Source organism: Penaeus vannamei, chromosome 8 (genome assembly GCF_042767895.1).
Source record: "Penaeus vannamei isolate JL-2024 chromosome 8, ASM4276789v1, whole genome shotgun sequence".
Lineage (NCBI taxonomy): Eukaryota > Metazoa > Arthropoda > Malacostraca > Decapoda > Penaeidae > Penaeus > Penaeus vannamei.
In genome coordinates this window covers 35,549,095-35,569,094 of record NC_091556.1, presented here as the reverse complement: position 1 = coordinate 35,569,094, position 20,000 = coordinate 35,549,095, and the positions used below count along the sequence as shown (strand labels likewise).

Below are 20,000 nucleotides of genomic sequence, written 5' to 3'. Positions count from 1 at the left end.
TGTGGTTGGGTGGGTAGTGTGTGTGTGTGGTTGGGTGGGTGGGTAGTGTGTGTGTGTGTAGGTGGGTAGTGTGTGTGTGCGTAGGTGGGTAGTGTGTGTGTGTGTGGGTGGGTAGTGGGTGGGTAGTGTGTGGGTGGGTGGGTGGGTAGTGTGTGGGGGGGGTTAGTGTGTGTGTGGGGGGGTAGTGTGTGTGTGTGTGGGTAGTGTGTGGGTGTGTGGGTGAGTAGTGTGTGCGTGTGTGTGTGTGTGGGTAGTGTGTGGGGGAGGTAGTGGGTAGTGTGTGTGAGTGGGTAGTGTGTGTGTGTGACTGGGTGGGTAGTGTGTGTGTGTGAGTGGGTGGGTAGTGTGTGTGTGTGAGTGGGTGGGTAGTGTGTGTGTGAGTGGGTGGGTAGTGTGTGTGTGTGAGTGGGTGGGTAGTGTGTGTGTGTGAGTGAGTGGGTAGTGTGTGTGTGTGTGAGTGGGTGGGTAGTGGGTGTGTGTGAGTGGGTGGGTAGTGTGTGTGTGTGAGTGGGTGGGTAGTGTGTGGGTGGGTAGTGTGTGTGTATGAGTGGGTGGGTAGTGTGTGTGGGTGGGTGGGTAGTGTGTGTGTGGGTGGGTGGGCGTTTAGTGTGTGTGCGGGTGGGTGGGCGGGTAGTGTGTGTGTGTGTGGGTGGGCGGGTAGTGTGTGTGTGGGTAAGTGGGCGGGTAGTGTGTGTGTGGGTAGGTGGGCGGGTAGTGTGTGGGTGGGTAGGCGGGTAGTGTGTGGGTGGGTGGGTGGGTAGTGTGTGTGTGGGTGGGTAGTGTATGTGTGTGGGTGGGTAGGGTATGTGTGTGGGTAGTGTATGTGTGTGTGTGGGTAGTGTATGTGTGTGGGTAGTGTATGTGTGTGTGTGGGTAGTGTATGTGTGTGTGTGTGTGGGTAGTGTATGTGTGTGTGTGTGTGGGTAGTGTATGTGTGTGTGTGTGGGCAGTGTATGTGTAGTGTATGTGTGTGTGGGTAGTGTGTAGTGTATGTGTGTGTGTGGGTAGTGTGTGTGGGTAGTGTATGTGTGTGTGTGTGGGTGGGTAGTGTGTGTGGGTGGGTAGTGTGTGTGGGTGGGTAGTGTGTGTGGGTGGGTAGTGTGTGTGGGTGGGTAGTGTGTGTGGGTGGGTAGTGTGTGTGGGTGGGTAGTGTGTGTGGGTGGGTAGTGTGTGTGTGTGGTTAGTGTGTGTGTGTGGTTAGTGTGTGTGTGTGGTTAGTGTGTGTGTGTGGTTAGTGTGTGTGTGTGGGTAGTGTATGTGTGTGTGTGTGTGGGTAGTGTATGTGTGTGTGGTGTATGTGTGTGTGTGGTGTATGTGTGTAGTGTGTGTGTGTGTGAGGGAGAGATTCATATTCCCCTCGTTGAAACAAATGTTTGTCTCAAGCAATTTATTTAGTTAGACTGATGACAGTAACCAAGGCATTTCAGACAGATTTGTATGATTACGTAAATCTCACAAAAGCTAGTGAATAAAATCTTAACATTAATCAATGACGTGAAGAAATATTTTTTTTTCCAGCAGCGTGGCAGTAAAGCGCATTACGGTCAGTTAAAGAAGAAATCATTATGCATATATTGTCAATAAAGCCATAACCTTTCGCCAGTTACGGTTATTGATCTGTTTTGTTTTGTTTTTATTTGAAGGATTATGAGGCAAAATCATGAGTATCCACAGACTCATTCCGCGTCCTATGTATCACTTTCTCAGTAACAGAGACATTTTCAATATTATGATTCTCTGTTGATGGACTGGGATAATGATAATGCTTTGTGTCCTCTCATCATTTCTTTCTTTTCTTGTCGAATGAATTGTAAGAAGATAGTGCATAAGATGGTAGAGTTGGGTACCTCCAAATTCAACATCATAATTTAGATTAACAAACTGAAAAAATATATACATACGAGTAAAATAAATGGCTTGCAAGATTTTCAGATCCGGGGACTTATCATACAGGAGTCAGTAATTTCAAAGAAATTACACTGGTTACATATTCAGGCAAATACAGAACCAATACGAGGTTATTAGGTGTCATCAAAGAGATATACGATGAAGAAAAATACCATTTGTATTTTTCATGTGATTTGAACTGCTACTTAACACGCAAGCCGTTATATCAAATTATTGTTCTGGATTGCTGTCTGTGTTGTTTTTTTTCAGTTACAAACTATCTCTGTAAATTGTTTACTTATTCTTTATGACGAACTTTGCCTCCAGTATGTATGTAAATTTATCTTTATTACTGAATACTAATTCTTATGCACAGTTCGTTGCTTCAAGAGTATCTCATAAACTATTGTTTTTTATATTGAAACAACTTTTATTATTCATTAATAGCTTATAAATATATCTTCGACCCGAGTAAAAGCATAATCTCGAAGGTGATTTAAGCCTTATAGGGCCGAATTATTAATTAATTGTATCGTATTATCATCGAAAGATAGTTTATTCTGTCTTAAATACGTCTAACTCATAATGTTTGAGCTTCTATATGATATATTCCCCGCGACTGATGACAACACACGCAGCGCCTTGCGTGCTTCGGCATTTATATATAAACAGTCTGAGGGTGTTGAGGTAACAGAAGGAGTACTGGCTCGCGAAAGAGAATCACCGTGAAGACTGTGTCATTTGTAAACTCCCGCTTACCATGCGCACGTCCATGGTGGCTGCTATTTTGATTCCGTACGCTGTCCACGTCGTCCACGCCGAACCTGGCAATTCATTTGTTGGCTTCCTGAGTGACTACATAAAGTTCTACAATGTTGGGGGAGTTTTCCTCGACCTTGGAAACGGTAAGTCATGTATTTTCTTAACAGTTTGGGTTGCATTCACCATAGGCGTTGTAAAGTATATTAAGTATATATACTGTATATATATAATATATATATATATATATATATATATATATATATATATATATGTGTGTGTGTGTGTGTGTGTGTGTGTGTGTGTGTGTGTGTGTGTGTGTGTTTATATATATATATATATATATATATATATATATATATATATATATATATAAGTAGGTAGGTAGGTATGCATGTGTGTGTATATATATATATATATATATATATATATATATATATATATATATATATATATGTGTGTGTGTGTGTGTGTGTGTGTGTGTGTGTGTGTGTGTGTATAGACATATATATATATATATATATATATATATATATATATATATATATATACACACGCACATACACACACACACACACACACACACACACACACACATATATATATATATATTTATATATATATATATATATATATATATATATATATATATATACACACACACACACACACACACACACACACACACACACACACACATATATATATATATATATATATATATATATATATATATATATATATATATACATATATATATATTCATATTTTTTTCAGAAAAATAGGAAGAAAATAAATCCCTCGTTTCAGACGAGGATCATTTCACTTCGGAAACCCCTTACACCCTACTTGGAAAAAACGGAAATCCTCAAGAAATTCTTGGGAAATTCGAAAATCCTCAAGAAATTCAAGAATCCTAACATCATGCAAATGTTTCATTCGTAGCAATCGTTTACAAAATCTTGGTAATTCAAGATATATTCAAGATGTCTTTAAGATCGGTAAAAAAAGGTCATAAACTTCGAGAAACACCTGAGCAGTTGAAGGGCAGAGGAGTACTGAAGCCCTCGATCAGACGCAGAATCAAATGCAGATTATGACAGGAATATATCAGTTTATTTAATATTAACACAAATGATTTATGCCAGATTTTAGACGAAATGAACCACCCTTGCGAAAAAGTCTTTTGTGTACCCCATCGAACAAACACCGTCCTGATCTGAAATACCGCGTCACATTTTTTTTTTTTTTTTTTTTTTTTTTTTACAAAACGTAGTCTTATGTTAATGAAATTTCAAATCAATGTTGATGTCCGAAATTCCCCTTTTAACTTTCAAACCTTTTTTAAAAAACAGTAGGTTTTATCAGAAATTGCCTACACAATTTCGCAGTCATATGCTTTATGACCATGTGTGCTAAATTGCAAGCGATTTGTTTGGCCTGTTGGGTACACAGAATTTTTTAGTACCTACCAGCACTACGTAATCCATTTTAGCGAAAGCAGAGTTTTATCAAAACGAAGCAAAAAGTGCCGGAGAAACGATTACGAATAAATCAAGCAATTTGGCTTACGCAAGGTCTTGGTAAAGCAAGACCTCAAGAAAATGGCAGCACAGGATGTTATGAATGTAGCTGCAAGGTCAAGTGAGTTTACTTTAATCCCCTAATGTCCGTTCCAGCAATTTTTCAGAAACAGGAGAGCTCATTTAGAAATGTTCAAATTCCCATTTTTTCCGTGAGGATTTAAACAATAGTCAGATAGCTAATGCCGAGGTTAATCCATCAGATTATGACGAGAACGAATAATCGATTTTTTTTTATCAATTTCAAGCAGTCATGTTATATGGTAAAGTAGTGAATTTCATGTGGAATCTTTAGTTTTTTTAATATTTACGATCATTAAAAGGTTTTTAAACGCACTTGAAAACTTTAGAAGTCGCTAGGGAATCTATAGAAATCTGGAAATCCGGAAAACCCAGTAAAAAAAAATCTCGTACGCAAGTTTCGGTAGTGAAATGGCCCCCCTCTGTTTCAGAAACCACCCCCTCGTTTGAAGCGACGACCAAAAGGACCCTCCTGCTCGCCTCGAAGCAGTGGGGATTCGGGGTCGGGATGGGGAGCGCCCTCGACCCTCGCTCTCTCGCTTCGGCACGGCGGTCGAATCGGCAGCTGATGCTCCTCCTGCCGATGTTCCTCCCCGCCCACGCCCTCACCCTCGACCTGCTTCTTCGGGAAAGCGTGGGTCGGGGCCTGAGGTTTCTCCTTCTGTCGAACGATGCCTTTCGAAGTCTGCTGAAGAACGTCTATATAAGCGCAATGACTCAAGTAAGCCAGCCGGCGTGTTCATTTGCTCGCTATGATTCGAATCCTTGTTTTGAATCATTTCGATAGTAATTGCATCAAGGGAAAGGTTAGAACAGTAGCAACTCGAGGAGGTGTCATGGCGTCTGTTTTGATGATTGTTCAATGAAAATATAACCATTAAAACCATTATTTTCCATCCTTTTTGAAAATTGAAGAGACCAAAATGATCGACCACAATCACAAAGCATCCGTAACTTTTGTGACGCCATCAAAATTAACCCCCTGTGCTGTTTTCTCTCTCTCTCTCTCTCTCTTCTCTTCTTTTTTTCAAAAATAGAATCAGACGCCATGACACCTCGAGCTGCTACTGATCTAGCCCTCCCCGTTGCATCAATCTGATAAGTATGTAATTTAGGCCAATCAATGGAAATGACAAAAGTATTGATGAGAAGGAGGAAGATAATAATGTGATGATAGTTATGATAAATATGATAACAATAACAATGATAGTAATGATGATTTTAATAATGATGAAAGTATTGATGATAGTGATATTAGTAATGATGATAATGATAATTATTATAATAATGATAATGACCAATAATTATTACTATAATTATTATACAATTAATATTATCATTATTATCATATCATAATGATAATGATAATCACAATAACAATAAGAAGAATGAAAATAATGATAATCATAACAAAATAATAACAATGATAAATATGATAATAACAATAATAATAGTAATGATAAAAAATTCTGAGTAATGAGAATGAGAATGAACATAGTAACAATGATAATAATGATAATGACATTGGTAACGATAATGATAATGATTATAATGAAAATAAAGGTAATGATAATGGTAATGATTATAATGAAAATAAAGGTAATGATAATGATAATGATTATAATGAAAATAAAGGTAATGATAAAAGATAATGTTAATAATAATAATGATAATAGTGGTAATGATAGTATAAGAATAATGATCATAAAAGATAAACAATTATAATAATAAAAAGATGAATAACAATAATAATAATGATAATAATAATAATGATGATGACAATAATAATAATAATAATGATGACAATAATAATAATAATAATGATGGTAATAATGATAAAAATAATAACAATAAGAAGAATGATAATAATAAGAATAATTATAATCACAATCATAGTAATAATAGTAGTAACGGTAGTAATAATAAGGGTAGTAACGATAATAATACTAATAACAATAATAGTAACGATGATGATAGTAATAATAATAATGATCAGGATAATAATAATGATGATAATAATAACTAAAAAATAACTGCAATAGTAATAACGAAAAATCCTAATAAATAAAGGTCTTTGCAGTTACAAGTGGCCGTGCCGGACAGTGAAGGGAGAGTGATGTTGTGGGAGCAATATCAGGTCAGGCCAGATCTCCCAACACATCTGACACGGGTTGGATGCTGGATATCTCGGGCCCAGGCTCTGAAATCCGGACCTTCCTCTCTGTCCCTCGTCCCTGAAACTGGGACTGATGCTGACGAAGGCCTGAAGGACACGTCCCTGGCGGTGTCTGGCCCACTCGGTTTCCTTAAGGACCTGCCGCAGGACTTGCACGAGCGGAGTGAAGGGCTGAGGCTGCTGCTGGGGGCGGGCGTCCTCCTCGGGCCGCGAGAGGAGCTGGCCAGCCGAAGAGGCGACCTTGACGGAACTACACTTCGGTGCATGGCGGATGATGTAAGACTGAGTGCAGAAGGGGACCGGTTGGATTAAGACCGGAGCGCTTATGGCAATAACATGTCACCGAAATTTCTGAGAATGTCATATGCTATAAGAATGTTTCCGTTTATCTTCTGGACAATGACCTTGAACATTATAAGTATTCATAACGTGTTCGCCTCCAGTTCCAGCCCCTCACCATCCCTGACTATGGCCCGGCAGGCGACTATCGCGTCACAGGCTCCTTCGTGGACATCATGGCCATCTTGGAGCGTTCCCTTAACTTCACGTAAGTCTTTTCACTTAACATCCGCTGAGATGGAGGTTCCCCAGAGTCATTGGCTTCGAAATGAAACTTAAAAGCGATCGGTGTTTTCCTTTAGCTTTTGCCTGAACCGAAACAAAGTATAACAAAAATGAAGTAACTTTGGAAATACCTACCCATAAATACCACAATTCAAAAAGTCAATCCGTAAATCCGAGGTTCTGGAATACGTCGAGATATAACTGTCAGAAACAAAGAATTGTATTGTCACATGCATTTACTTCTTAATGAACGTATTGATAAAACGGTTTAGAGGAAGAACATTAAACTTTCCTAATAGACTAGATAGATCTTAATGATTTCCATGCCCGGAGCTCAGAAAAAATCTGTACTTAGGCATATATCAGAATTCTCAAGATACAAAAAGGAAGAAGAAAAAAATAAAGACAACAAAAGTTATCCTTTAAAATCCCTCTCGAATGGTAGCAAAAGTTTTTTTTTCCAGTTCTCCATTTCCTCCGACTGATTAACTTCCCCATTTTTTATCTGTTATTTCAAATTACTTATTCATTGTCTGTTTCTTATTCATTACTGTACTGTGCTCCTTGTTTTTTACGTTCTTCATTCTACGAGAACCACGAATATTTTAGCTGACTGATTAGGTCTGCTTACATTTTTTTGCATTTGTCTGGATCTAAAATAAAGTGATAATTGAAATAAGAGTAATATAAATAATGCATAGATGTGATACAAATGATCTTGTCATTTAACATAACTGCAGCTTTTTTTCTTAGTTTCAAGTAATAGGCAACATAAATTAAACTTTCCGTGTGTAGTTCTGAAGAATCCAACCATCATACGAAAAGTGAAGAAAACAGACATGAAGAGAACAGCCTCAAAAAGTAATGAAATTAAATTGTGACGTTTCGGAATCGTCAACAATTCATCAGACGGACAAGTAATCAAAACGGTTAGATTTCGGTTATTTGTTCGTCCGATGAGGAACTATTGACGAGTTCGAAACATTTCGATTCAATTCCAGTTTCGATTGTTTCATTTTTATCCTTGTGTACTCGTTACTATATTTGAGATTAGACATGAAGCGGTTTCGTCTCCTCTGTTCAGTCCCTAACTTCCCTCCGTCTCTCGATTTTCTATTCGTGCTTTTCGCTTTCCTCCTCTGTACCCTCTTCGCTTCATGCATGTTCTAACTGTTGCAGATGCAGCTGGTCTCGGCCGGAGGATCGCGCTTGGGGGGCGTTGCAGCCCGACGGAACCTGGAACGGCATGATAGGCGACCTCATAGCCGACAAGGGGGACGTCATCGTGGCCATCAGCAGGACGCTTCCCAGGGAGGAGGTGGTGGACTTCACTCTCCCGCTGCTCCTAGACAGGTGCGACAGTTATCTCAGATATTTTCATTGCATCAGATCGATACGAATATATAATGGTACTATAGATATCGCTTAGATATCGTTTTCTACATTATTCGAGTGTGCTCCCAGTAATACAGTTTTTACAGCAGTGCTTGTCAATGAGCCCTTGACATTCTGTGGTGGAATACGGCCCACACAAACCCTTTCATCCCCACCACTCGCCAGGCACATCTTAGTCCTCCGTCGGCCAGGGACAGCCAATTCTGGAATCTCTTGGTCAAGCTACACTCAGGAGTTCAGCTCAGGTGCGTGGGCGGGCGCTGCAATGATGGTACTTTTCATGGGGTCTTGCATCACCCTCATAACGCGCTACAGCAGATCGTCGGGGGGCCATGTTCCCTTCACTGAAAGCATACTGCTCATACTAGGAGCAGCTTGTCAGCAAGGTTCGTGAATCGTATTTCTAAATTTCATTCACTATCGCCTTCGTCATTCCATTCCAGCATATTCGGCAAAATAAATTCTCTGCTGACTCTTTCCAGACATTTCTTATTCTTCTTTTGCCATTTGAACATCCCCCCCTTTTTCTGCCATTTGATAAGTATGTATGCTCTTGTTGCCTTCTTAACAGGGACCAAACAAGATATACAAGGAACGGCGGGGCGTATTGTTCTCCTGACGGCGCTCCTGCTGGGCACGGTCACCTATATCCACTACACTTCCTTTCTCATCTCAGCCCTTTCCGTGAACCGACTTCTGCTGCCCTTCACCACACTGGCCGAACTCACTCGTGTCGACAGTCACCAGCTGATGGTCCTCAAGAGCACAGTGCAGGAGGATGTCTTGAAGGTCAGAGGGAGCGGACCGCGGGAAAATCTGATAAATATGATCAATCCACGAGATACAAATAGCATATACTTTATATAACACCTTTCCAGCCTTTACAAAATAGTTCCCATTGCTCTTTTTGCTGCAGTTTGGTTTTATTCTTCCAGCTTTCAACTAACCCAGTGTACCAAAAAGCCTGGGCGAATATTCAAGCCGGAGGAGAATGGGGGAGCGTTGCCACCAACGACGTCGGCTTTGCCAAGGTGTTGGAGGGAAAGAACGTGTACCTCACAACAGAGTCCGAATACAGTTACCAGTAGGTTGAAGTTTTCTGAAAAAGAGGCGGGAGTGTTAGTTGTAAACTGTGGGATGAAAATTGTTAAGCATGTTTTACCGTTGTTAGATATTTTGGTAATTTTCTATATTACCTTCGCCACACCGATATCGACGATTTTGGTATCGTTGGATTTCTCTCACTGTCCAGATTCCAAATATGTAGGTTTTATTGCTCGGAAACCCCCCGTTAGCGGCAAACTTGGGCACTATATCGGGGGCGACGATGTCGGAGCAGCGGACGTAATATAGTAATTTTGACGATTTGGTATCGTTGGATTCCTCTCACTCTGTACAATCCAAATATGTAGGTTTTATTGCGCGAAAACCCCTTGTTAGCGGCAAACTTGGGCACTATATCGGGGGCGACGATGTCGGAGCGGCGGCCGGAGCGGCGGACGTAATATAGAAAATTACCCTAATAATATAACCCACAGTGAAAATATCCATGGTTATTCACATGACTTTCCATTGCAGGGGGCTGCGCCCCCTGCGACCCCCCTAGGGGGGGGCTACCGCCCCCCAACCCCCGCCGAGGAAACAAAATCTCCACCACGTATTCACGGCAGGATAGAGCGCACACGAACTAGACGCGGAGCCGATAACCTACAATAACCTAGGATTTTTAAGGTACTAACCTGATTGATAAATGCCGCCGATAGTAGAGAGGGTGCTCCCTTCACGCAGAATCTCATCCTGGCTTGTTGCTACCTCGCGCAGAAAATCTATCTCGGAGTAGGAGCACCCTTCACACACTGTCATCGCGGCGGCCATGGCGAAGTACTGAATGCGACGGTTATTTCGGTTAGGATTTCGAAAATCGTGGTTCCAGGGGACGGGAAACTCGACCTTGAGGCCATCGGCGTAACATCGAGAGAGGCGCAAAACCCGCCGACGAGGGCGCTCTTCTGTTCATGGTATACTCTGTTCATCCTGATTATACTACAATCGTGTCTGTATACAATGCTGACTATGTCAAGGTTAGTATGCTGATTCAGTGGGAATGTTACGAGGTAAATGTAATACGTCCGCCGCTCCGCGATCGACGAGAATTGTGTAACGCTCTAGCCTGCCGGGAATACGTGGTGGAGGTTTTGTTTCCTCGGCGGGGGTTAGGGGGCGGCAGCCCCCCCAGGGGGGGTCGCAGGGGGCGCAGCCCCCTGCAATGGAAAGTCATATGAATAACCATGGTTATTTTCACTGTGGGTTATATTATTAGTGTTATTTAACCTCGATTTTCTCTAGAACCTTCCATGCCCTCCCTTGCAATCGGGGCCAAGTTTCTCGCTAACGGGGGGTTTCCGCGCAATAAAACCTACATATTTGGAATGTGGACAGTGAGAGGAATCCAACGATACCAAAATCGTCGATATCGGTGTGGCGAAGGTAATATAGAAAATTACCGATATTTTAGATGTGCTGACGATTATGAGGACAATATTTTTTCTATTGATAAAGAAATGCGAAGATACTCGAATATCATGGAATATGCTATACGATGCGTACATATATGACGAATAACAAAATAATATTAGGGAAATAAAAAAAAAAAAAACTGATCACGTAAGTAGCCCAACTTCACGGGGAAATCTCCCACTCAGGTATGGCGGCGACAGTCGGATCCTGGCTCTGACGAAGGAAAAATATATCGCCATCTTCGTCAGCGTGGCGGTTACGAAGAAATCACAGCTGAAAGAACTCTTTGATAACAGGTTGTGATTTTAGACTTACATGTTGTAAAGGGTTTATTTTTTCAGGATTTAAGGATTCCGAATATTAAAAGATAAATAGTTCGAACCTGTCTGCTCATTGCAGATGAAGGTTTAACGTTGAATTCTATATTTCCCAACTAATCCTACAGAACACGACCAAATCACATCAAAACAACTGTATAATTAACCAAAAAATGCAATCTTTAAATCTGTGACTTCGGATTCGAACTTAATCCCCCCCTTTCCCTTCCCTTCCCCTTCAGGTTAGTGAGGATGCGAAGTGCAGGATTGCTGAGCAAGATCCTGAAGGACTGGGGAGAAGCCCGACCCCCGCCCCTGCCCAACGCCGCCCCGCCCCTGTCACTCGCCAAGACAGGGTCGGCCTTTCTGCTCCTCGCAGCTGGCACGGCGCTGTCCCTGTGCGCCCTCGGGATGGAAGTCCTCGTGACACGTTGCCTCAAGAGAAGCGCACTGGCTTCGAGGTGAATCAGAGGCGAAAGAAGGATCAAATACACAAGCATAAAGAGAGAGAGAGAGAGAGAGAGAGAGAGAGAGAGAGAGAGAGAGAGAGAGAGAGAGAGAGAGAGAGATGGAAAGAGAGAGGGAGAGAGACAGAGACAGAGAGGGGGGAAGAGAGGAACAGGGAGACAGACAGAGAGAGAGAGAAGGAGAGGAAAACGGAGTGGGAGAGGGAGGGACACACACAAACACACACACACACACACACACACACACACACATATATATATATATATATATATATATATATATATATATATATATATATATATATATATATATATATATATATATACATGCATATATATACACATATAGACATATATAAATAAGCGATTTGTAGCTTTCTTCAGACCTCTTTACGATATGACAGGCAGTCCCCTTGCGGGGAGCCAAGGAGCAACACACCAACATCATTTCTCTTTAATAAAGGAATCAAGACATATGGGTTGTCTCCCTTGTATCCTAAGCTCACCGTCCATACGGATGGGAAAACATAAAATGTGTTGATACAGTGGTAGAAAAAAAAAAACACAAAGCAGAACCCAGATTTATTGAAATAGATGAGATAACTGTTTCGAAATCCTACTGGATTCTGTCTACAGGAGGGAGGCCAAATAAGGGATTTGGTTCAGTATACCCTGCAGCGAAGGTTTGACTAGACAGTGGTAGGACAGGCATTTTGGAACACCCCCAGGTAGTATGTCGTCCCAAAGTGTGGCAGCATGAAAAAAAAAAAATGTTTTTCAAAAGAGGGGAAATATTTGTCACATTTCAACCCCCAACACCCCTAATTCTTTACTCGTTGTTGTCGTGAGGGGGCTTAGGAGGCGGTGACTGGCGCCCAATGTATGGGATCACCCCTACCTTGGACCTCAGCCCTCGCCTCAACTATTTTTTTTTCTTTTCCCCTTTACCTTTTCCTTCTTTCCATCCTCTTCTGCCCACCTCCTTCCTAAGGTGTGAGAGTCATGCTGAAAGGATGATGTTAGTCATGAACGGCCTCCGGGAGCCATGGACACGGTATCCCCTTGGTTAATCTCCCAGCCCAGACCCTTTCCTTATTTCAGGCTCACCATGGCCAATGATGAGAATTCTTTGTCCTTACTGGGAGCATTAAAGTTTGGCCCTTCAACAAATAGTCTATCTATTTTTGATTAATCTGATTTCCTGCTCCCTGCCTCTGCTTTGACCACGGCTCCGGTCACTGATACTCCCTCTCCGATGCTTGCTGTCAACTCTATACATTCCGAATAATATACCCAGATCATTACACCTCTTCCTATCTCCCAACATCCTCCTACTGCAATCTGATTCATTTCTACCCACTCCCTCCATATTAGTACAACCCATCCTTAGTGCAATGAACTTCTTCCACCCCCTAAGGCAAGGACTGGTCAGGCTGTGGAAACGACCTGCTCACCTCCCTTGTTGATTATGGTGCAGTAAGGACATTGCTACACCATTCCTTCCAGAGGACAGCAAAAGTCCTACATCAGTATTGCTAAGATTAGCTTTCGTAGGCATGACCTCCCTCATGGTATTTATATGTCATGTCAGAAATGTTGGCGTTTTGGCCATCCAGCCAAACACTGTCGCTCCACAGCCTATGCCCTCTGAATGTCCAGCCTGGTCATGGCCGTTCAAATTTCTCAGTCACGCACATTTTCTCAAGATGTCTCAACACCCCTCCCCCTTTCCAGTGTCTATTCTCTCTATCCCGAACCATCCTATCTCTACTCCCTCTCTCCCCCAGTCAAATTCCTTTTCCAGTCTTAATCCAGATACTACAATCTCTACCACTTCCCCGATGCCTTCCACTCCTCTTTCTCACTTTACTGTCGCACCAGGCATTCCATCTTCTCCTACCACATCCTCTCCCTTTGCTCAACTTCCCTCCAGAAACTCTTGAAGACATCCGAAACTTCCTAAACAGAACCCAAGAGAATATTCCACTCACCCACCCTCCAATCCCTATATTCCTATTCCCTCTACATTCAAAGTCTTTACTGATATCCATCCTCCTCAAGTTCTCCCTACCCCTCTTCCTCCCACTCTCTCGACACACCCCTTCCTCTCCTTCTCCATGTGCACCATTCCCTCTTCGTGTCCCATTATCTTTACCTCTGGATGTTCACGTTACTCCCTTCTGTCGCAACAGTGTCCTTCTCCGGATCCTTCCCCTCCTGACTTTACCACCTTCCCTGTCCCCTTATCCCATTCTTCTACTCCTACTTCTCCAACAGCCATCTCTACCCGTATTTCTAGTTGATTGTTTCATAATGGCTCCTTAGACAATGTTCCTCTTCCTTCCTCAGACACCTCTCCATTTCATACAGCAATATGATTTGAATTTGGTTGTCAATTACATGAACACAAGCATTAAGAAGAAAGCAGGATAAAAACACTCGAACATGTAAATACATCTCGAAAGCACAGCTGAGGGAAACTTTCACTTTAAAACTGAAGTAAATGAGAATTGGGATAGCAGAATATCAGTATTCTGGAATAATAAAAAAATATATGTCACCTAAAAACCTCAATAAATAACGTTGAAGAAACGCATTCTAATGTTCTCATACGGTTGTGACCCATGAACTAGAAATTAAGAGAAAAATCGCTCTTCCATATACTTCAACTACATTATCATTAATTTAGAAGATATATGAAAGGCGGCACACGTTGCGCTTCTCGTTTCTCACTTGTCGAGGCAAAATGTCGGTGCTCAGCTGTTTGCGTTCGGGCTCTTCTGCTCTGAAAAATGCCTCGAATGCGGGAAAATGCATGACGATAGGTAAGTTCGCATTGCCTGACGTTATAGATACGTGTGGAGGTATGGTAAAAGAGAAATAAGTGTTTTGTAGATGCAGGGGAGGCGAAGGAAACGAGACCGGCCGCCTGTTTACACGGTTCTTAGCATTGCTCAAGATTCTCTATTATTAGTTAATACGTGTAGCTTCCTTTCTTATCATTATTATGCCATGATCAGGCACGTAGAACGCTAACATTTTCATCCTTTTCGTGATTATAATATTTGTTTAGAATAAATGAAGGGGAAAATATTCTGGACATTTCTTTTTGCCTATGATATTAATCTACAAAATGTAGGGTATTATTGAGATTAGCACCTGACACGGAGTCTGAAGAATTTGACCTTACCATCTGATAGAACATAAGATTCAAGGGTTAATGTTACCGAGAGTGACAGAGATAGGGGCGACTCTGCCACCTTACAGAGCATAATAGTCATAAACAGCACAGGTTGAGCTACTGAAGCCTTGGGCATAAGTTACTTAGGACAATATGCAGTATAAGGTAGTGCCTAAGTTGGGAGATAAAACCTATATAAATCGATAGACCGATACAAACCAAGACACTTTTCTTCTATGGCAATATTTGTGCAAATGCTTCCCAAAGGTGCTATACGTAAATGAACAGAGGTGAGGGCCCAATTTTGCTTAAGTCCATCATCATCTTTTCATGACGAAAGTAAACATTGGACTGGACGCAGAACCGATTACTGCGCTGTTCAGACTAGTGCATGTATTGCTGCGCGATTGTGAAAAGGATATTTTGCTAATCATCAGTGTCTGCCGTTCCATATTTATGCTTTCAAACACCTTTATTAACGTTTTTATACCTCATTTACGTGTTTTAAGATTGATTATACAGGTTTTAACGGGAATCGGTCTGAACGATCTTCTGCGCATGCGTATTTTCGCGTTTCTCGCCGCCAGTTTTGACAGGTGGATTCGCGGGTAGTCGGTGACAGAGAGCCGGTAAGAAATGTTTTGTTTTCGGTGTTGCGTCGATTCTAGGTTATTCCTAAGACTATGCAGTGGCAACGAAGAAGAAAAAGACCTCAATAACTATCGCAGTTCCATTTCTAAGGGCATCAAGTACCCCAAATCCCGAAAAAAGCGATAAAAACGAAGCGACCCACGATCCACGACCGACCGAAAGAAGCGAAGGAAAATTGACAGTTCTGTCTTTCGATATATAAAGGTATTTGGTTTATTGTTTACAGTATGGATGCAGCTCTATCTTGCCGTACATACCGAGGTGAAGAGAATGTGTCCCGGGGGGTGTTGGGGGGCTTGCCCCCCATCAACCCTCCCCTCGGGCAGTGCCCGAAGGGCACGCCTAGTCACGGCACCGTAAATTGCTAGGTTAGGTTGGGTTATGGGTTAGGACGTTTTTTTATGCTTGAAAGGTGTGTAATCCCGTTGATTTTACCGAAAGATGCGTTGTATTCCCGTAGAGTTTTTCGAATTTTGGCGCGCCGGTGCGTAGACTTTCAACGATGGCGGTTACATCCGTAGAGTTTCATTGGCCGATTTTAAGCGCTTTTTGTGCTAGTTTTACACATTTTTAATCATTATTCTTCTTATTTAAGCTTGTTTTACCCCATAATTTCCCTGATATACTTCATGCCCTCCCCTACTAACGGGACTGACAAATTAAGATTGTCGATGGAAGTGGTACTCAGATCTCATCAACGAAGCATTTGCACAAGAAACAACATCAAGAATCGTTGAAATCAGTAGATTTCATGCAGATAAATATCAAAATTAGTTCGAAAGTAAGCCCCTACCCTGTTATGCATATTGACCGTTACTTATTGCGACGCATGTAAATAGAGGGAAATGGACACCATCTTATAGATCGGGAAAATAGAATAGGATACAACGTAGTTTAAGTTACAGCGGCTTCATTGTCACCACTAAATGATGAAAATATACCTCTGGTAAAGATTAGAGAGACCGACGCACGTAGATAGAGGAAAATGGACACCGCCATCTTATAGAGCGGGAAGAATAGAAGGGGATGGCATATAGCTTAAGATGCGCAGGCCTTACAGTCACCGCTAAATGAAGAATATATAACATGCGGCCGCCGATAAGTCGATAAGCTTGTTTACTTTGCGAAGAAAAACACGACACTGACCCACGAACGCATTTTTGTGTTCACAAACTAGTCTGTATCATCATGCGCTTGTCAAAAAATATTTGGCTAATTATCTGTGTATGCTGGTACGCATTTATGCCATTAAGTATTTTAGTAATGTTATACTTCATTTGCATATTTTTATATTTATCTATACCCTCATATAGAATCCTGTGAATCGAGTGTTTCACACTTTCTTGCGCCAGCCACAGGTTGACAGCTCACTATACCGCTTATTTCGAGATTGAAAGCCGGTGAGAAATGTTGTGTTTCCAGTGTTGTGTTGATTCTGGGTTCTTTTTAAGACTTTTACAGTGGCATCGAAGAATAATTAGACTTTAGTAACCATCCCAGTTTTATATCAGACCCCTTCAAGAGCTCCAAATGACGAAAAAGGTGATTAAAACCGAAGCAATCCCAACAGTACAAAGAAACAAGAGTTTCATGGGTAATTCTAAGTAAGACAGCTGTGCCTCTTCTTTGTTTTTATTTCTTCTACCCCCATCAATCTTGGGGGACCCGTGAGGAATCGGGGGTTGAAGGGGTGGGGGGGGGCACACACGGGAGAAATAGTAGAATGAAAAGTGAAAAATTTCATAAAAATCAAAAACCCGAGCCAAACTTCATAATAAAAAAGTGAAAGAAAGCGTAAAAATGAAAAACCTGAGCCAAACTTTGTTATAACTAAGTGAAAGAAAGCGTAAAAATGAACAAATTGAGCCGAAATTCAGATTATCAATAAAAGAAAGAAGAAAACATATAATTAAAATCAAAATAGTTGATAAACATGTAAACTTTTCGTTCAACCGTCGCTGCAAGATGCACCGTGTCGATGTCAGTGTTGCTGAAATGTTGAAGAAATTTCTTAAAGATCACTGCACAAACAAAGCATACCTTCCTACCCCCTATTGGGGGCAAGCCCCTGGACCCCCTTCCCTGGGGTATTTCCCTATTGGGGGCAAGCCCCCAGACCCCCTTCCCTTGGGTATTTCCCTACCAGGTGCAAGCCCTTGGACCCCCTTCCCTGAGGGTATTTCGCCGTACAGATGTAGTATACCTTAAGACTATACAGTGGCAAAAATTGGGTCCATCGACATCAAGAGCTCACCGGAAAGTGTTCAAGTAGTGAAGATTGTGTATTGTTCTGACATGGGAGGCAATTAATGTAAAGAGGCAGTACTGTTGTTACATTGTTAATAGTGAATCAAGGTTGTGATAACGAAATTATAAATCTACATCACATAGAAGAATCCTTATAATGTATAAGCATAAAAGGAATAGAGGAAATGTTAGTAGAAATATGATTAAATAATGGATTAAGAAATTAGTATTCTGTAATTATTCCACGTTGGTTGAAAGTGGTGCACAGAAAATGTGACATTTATAGAAAATGGATTAACAGAATATGAAACACATATAGAAAACTAGTTTATAGAAAATATAGACATAAGCAAGGAACTCTGGCCGATTTTTTGTGTCTTAACGCTAAATATGAAAGTTTGACGATTCCAGATATAAAGGTATTTGGTTTATTATTTGATGGTGTGAACGCACCTCTATCTTGTCATACAGACCAAGGTGAAGAGAATGTTTCCTGGGGGTGTTAGGGGGCTGAGCCCCCACATCAACGCACCCCTCAGGCAGTACCTGAACGGCATGCCTAGTCATGGCAACTCTGAGTGTTAGATTAGGTTAGTTTTTAGTTTTTTTGGGAGTTTGGAACATGTGAAATCCCGTAGAGTTTGCCAAAAGGTGGGTTGGGTTCCAGTAGAGTTTTTGAATTTTGGTGCATTAACCTTTCCCATTTTACTAATCCCTGCTCTACCTCATTTATTTCCCTCTTTCCCCTTTTCTCTTCCATTTTGTCTTATAACGCTCACTAGTCTTTGACATCCTACACCCCCTCTCCCTGGATTATTCTCCTACTTTTTCAACATCCATTTCCTATACCTTCCCTAGTGATAGTTACACTGTATTTCACTTAATCACCCTACCCCCTTAACCCTCCCCTTTCTACTAATCTCTGTTCTAGTTCACATACTCCCCTCTTTTCTCTTTTCACTACTATACTATCCTATAACACTCTATAATGTTTGACATCTAACACATTTTATTCTAATCTTTAACTCCTCTTTACCCTTACCAACACAATACTTTACCATTGGGCTGTGTAACCTTTGATGTCCAGCATTTATTTGTTTCAAACATTAAACATTAAACATTTTCTCCTTCAGTATGGATGCGAATATACATGTCTTTAAATCATATGCTAAAACTTAGGCTCCTAGTAACTAAGTTTGGTCAGTTTTTTAAGAGTGATACTGGTGGTCATTAAAGGTAAGTTATTCTTATGCAAAAATAATAATGTTATTTGGGAATAATGACTGAGGTTGATTGTAGACAATATTTCAGTTTTGATATTTCTGAAGAATTGCTTGACTAACAGTTGTAAACATAATAAAAGTAATGGTAGACTTGCCATTTTATGACTAAATTCCTCTCATGATCAGCACATCCTATTCATTGTTAACTGTGTACTTTCAGTGAAGCGAGAGATGGGCAGTCAAGGCCCAGCGAAGATGTTTATTACACCATCCCGTTGGCAGTGGCACAAGTTCAAGGACATGTTCCACTTCTATGTCATGCTTGGACTCATCCCTGTTGGACTGATTGTTTTTGCTTCGAATGTGTTCATTGGTCCAGCAAAGCTTTCTCCAATCCCTGAAGACTACACCCCAAAGCACTGGGAATATTATTCGGTAAGGCTGAGATTTTCAATAGGCTCCTTTTTCTCTATCTCTCTTTCTCTCTCTTTTTTCTCTATCTCTCTTTCCCTCTTTTTTCTCTATCTCTCTTTCCCTCTTTTTTCTCTCTCTTTCTCTCTCTCTCTTTCTCTCTCTCTCTTTTCTCTCTCTCTTTCTCTCTCTTTCTCTCTCTTTCTCTCTCTCTCTCTCTCTTCCCGTCTCTTTTTTTTCTCCCCCACTCTCTCTCTCTCTCTCTCTCTCTCTCTCTCTCTCTCTCTCTCTCTCTCTCTCTCTATCTCTCCTCTCTTTCTCTCTCTTTCTCTCTCTTTCTCTCTCTCATTTCTCTCTCTCATTCTCTCTCTTTCTCTCTCATTCTCTCTTTCTCTCATTCTCTTTCTTTCTTTCATTCTTTCTCTTTCTTTCTCTCATTCTCATTCTCTCTTCTCTCATTCTCTCTCTCTCTCATTCTCTCTCTCTCTCTCATTCTCTTCTCCTCTCTCTCTCTCTCATCTCTCTCTCTCTCTCATTCTCTCTCTCATTCTCATTCTCTTCTTCTTCTTCTCCTTCTTCTTCTCTTTCTTCTTCTCTCTCT

The 20,000-nt window shown here is 41.2% G+C and overlaps 2 protein-coding genes across 2 annotated transcripts in view; both read left to right on the top strand.

The window, feature by feature from the left end:
• Positions 1 to 3,545: 3,545 nt before the first annotated feature.
• LOC113823156 (probable glutamate receptor) lies at positions 3,546 to 11,858 on the top strand. The gene is made up of 9 exons (XM_027375772.2): positions 3,546 to 4,971; positions 6,331 to 6,702; positions 6,870 to 6,973; positions 8,170 to 8,343; positions 8,551 to 8,771; positions 8,957 to 9,174; positions 9,321 to 9,469; positions 11,088 to 11,198; positions 11,462 to 11,858. The coding sequence occupies exons 1-9, from the start codon at positions 4,759 to 4,761 to the stop codon at positions 11,682 to 11,684; spliced, it is 1,785 nt and encodes a 594-aa protein (XP_027231573.2). The 5' UTR covers positions 3,546 to 4,758; the 3' UTR covers positions 11,685 to 11,858.
• Positions 11,859 to 14,356: 2,498 nt separating this feature from the next.
• Positions 14,357 to 20,000, top strand: part of ND-SGDH (NADH dehydrogenase (ubiquinone) SGDH subunit) — a 16,848-nt gene continuing 11,204 nt past the window's right edge. Inside the window, exons 1-2 of the mRNA XM_027375774.2 lie at positions 14,357 to 14,511; positions 19,209 to 19,423. Of these exons, the coding sequence (XP_027231575.1) occupies positions 14,433 to 14,511; positions 19,209 to 19,423 (294 nt within the window). The 5' untranslated portion in view covers positions 14,357 to 14,432. The remainder of the gene's footprint in view (positions 14,512 to 19,208; positions 19,424 to 20,000) is intronic.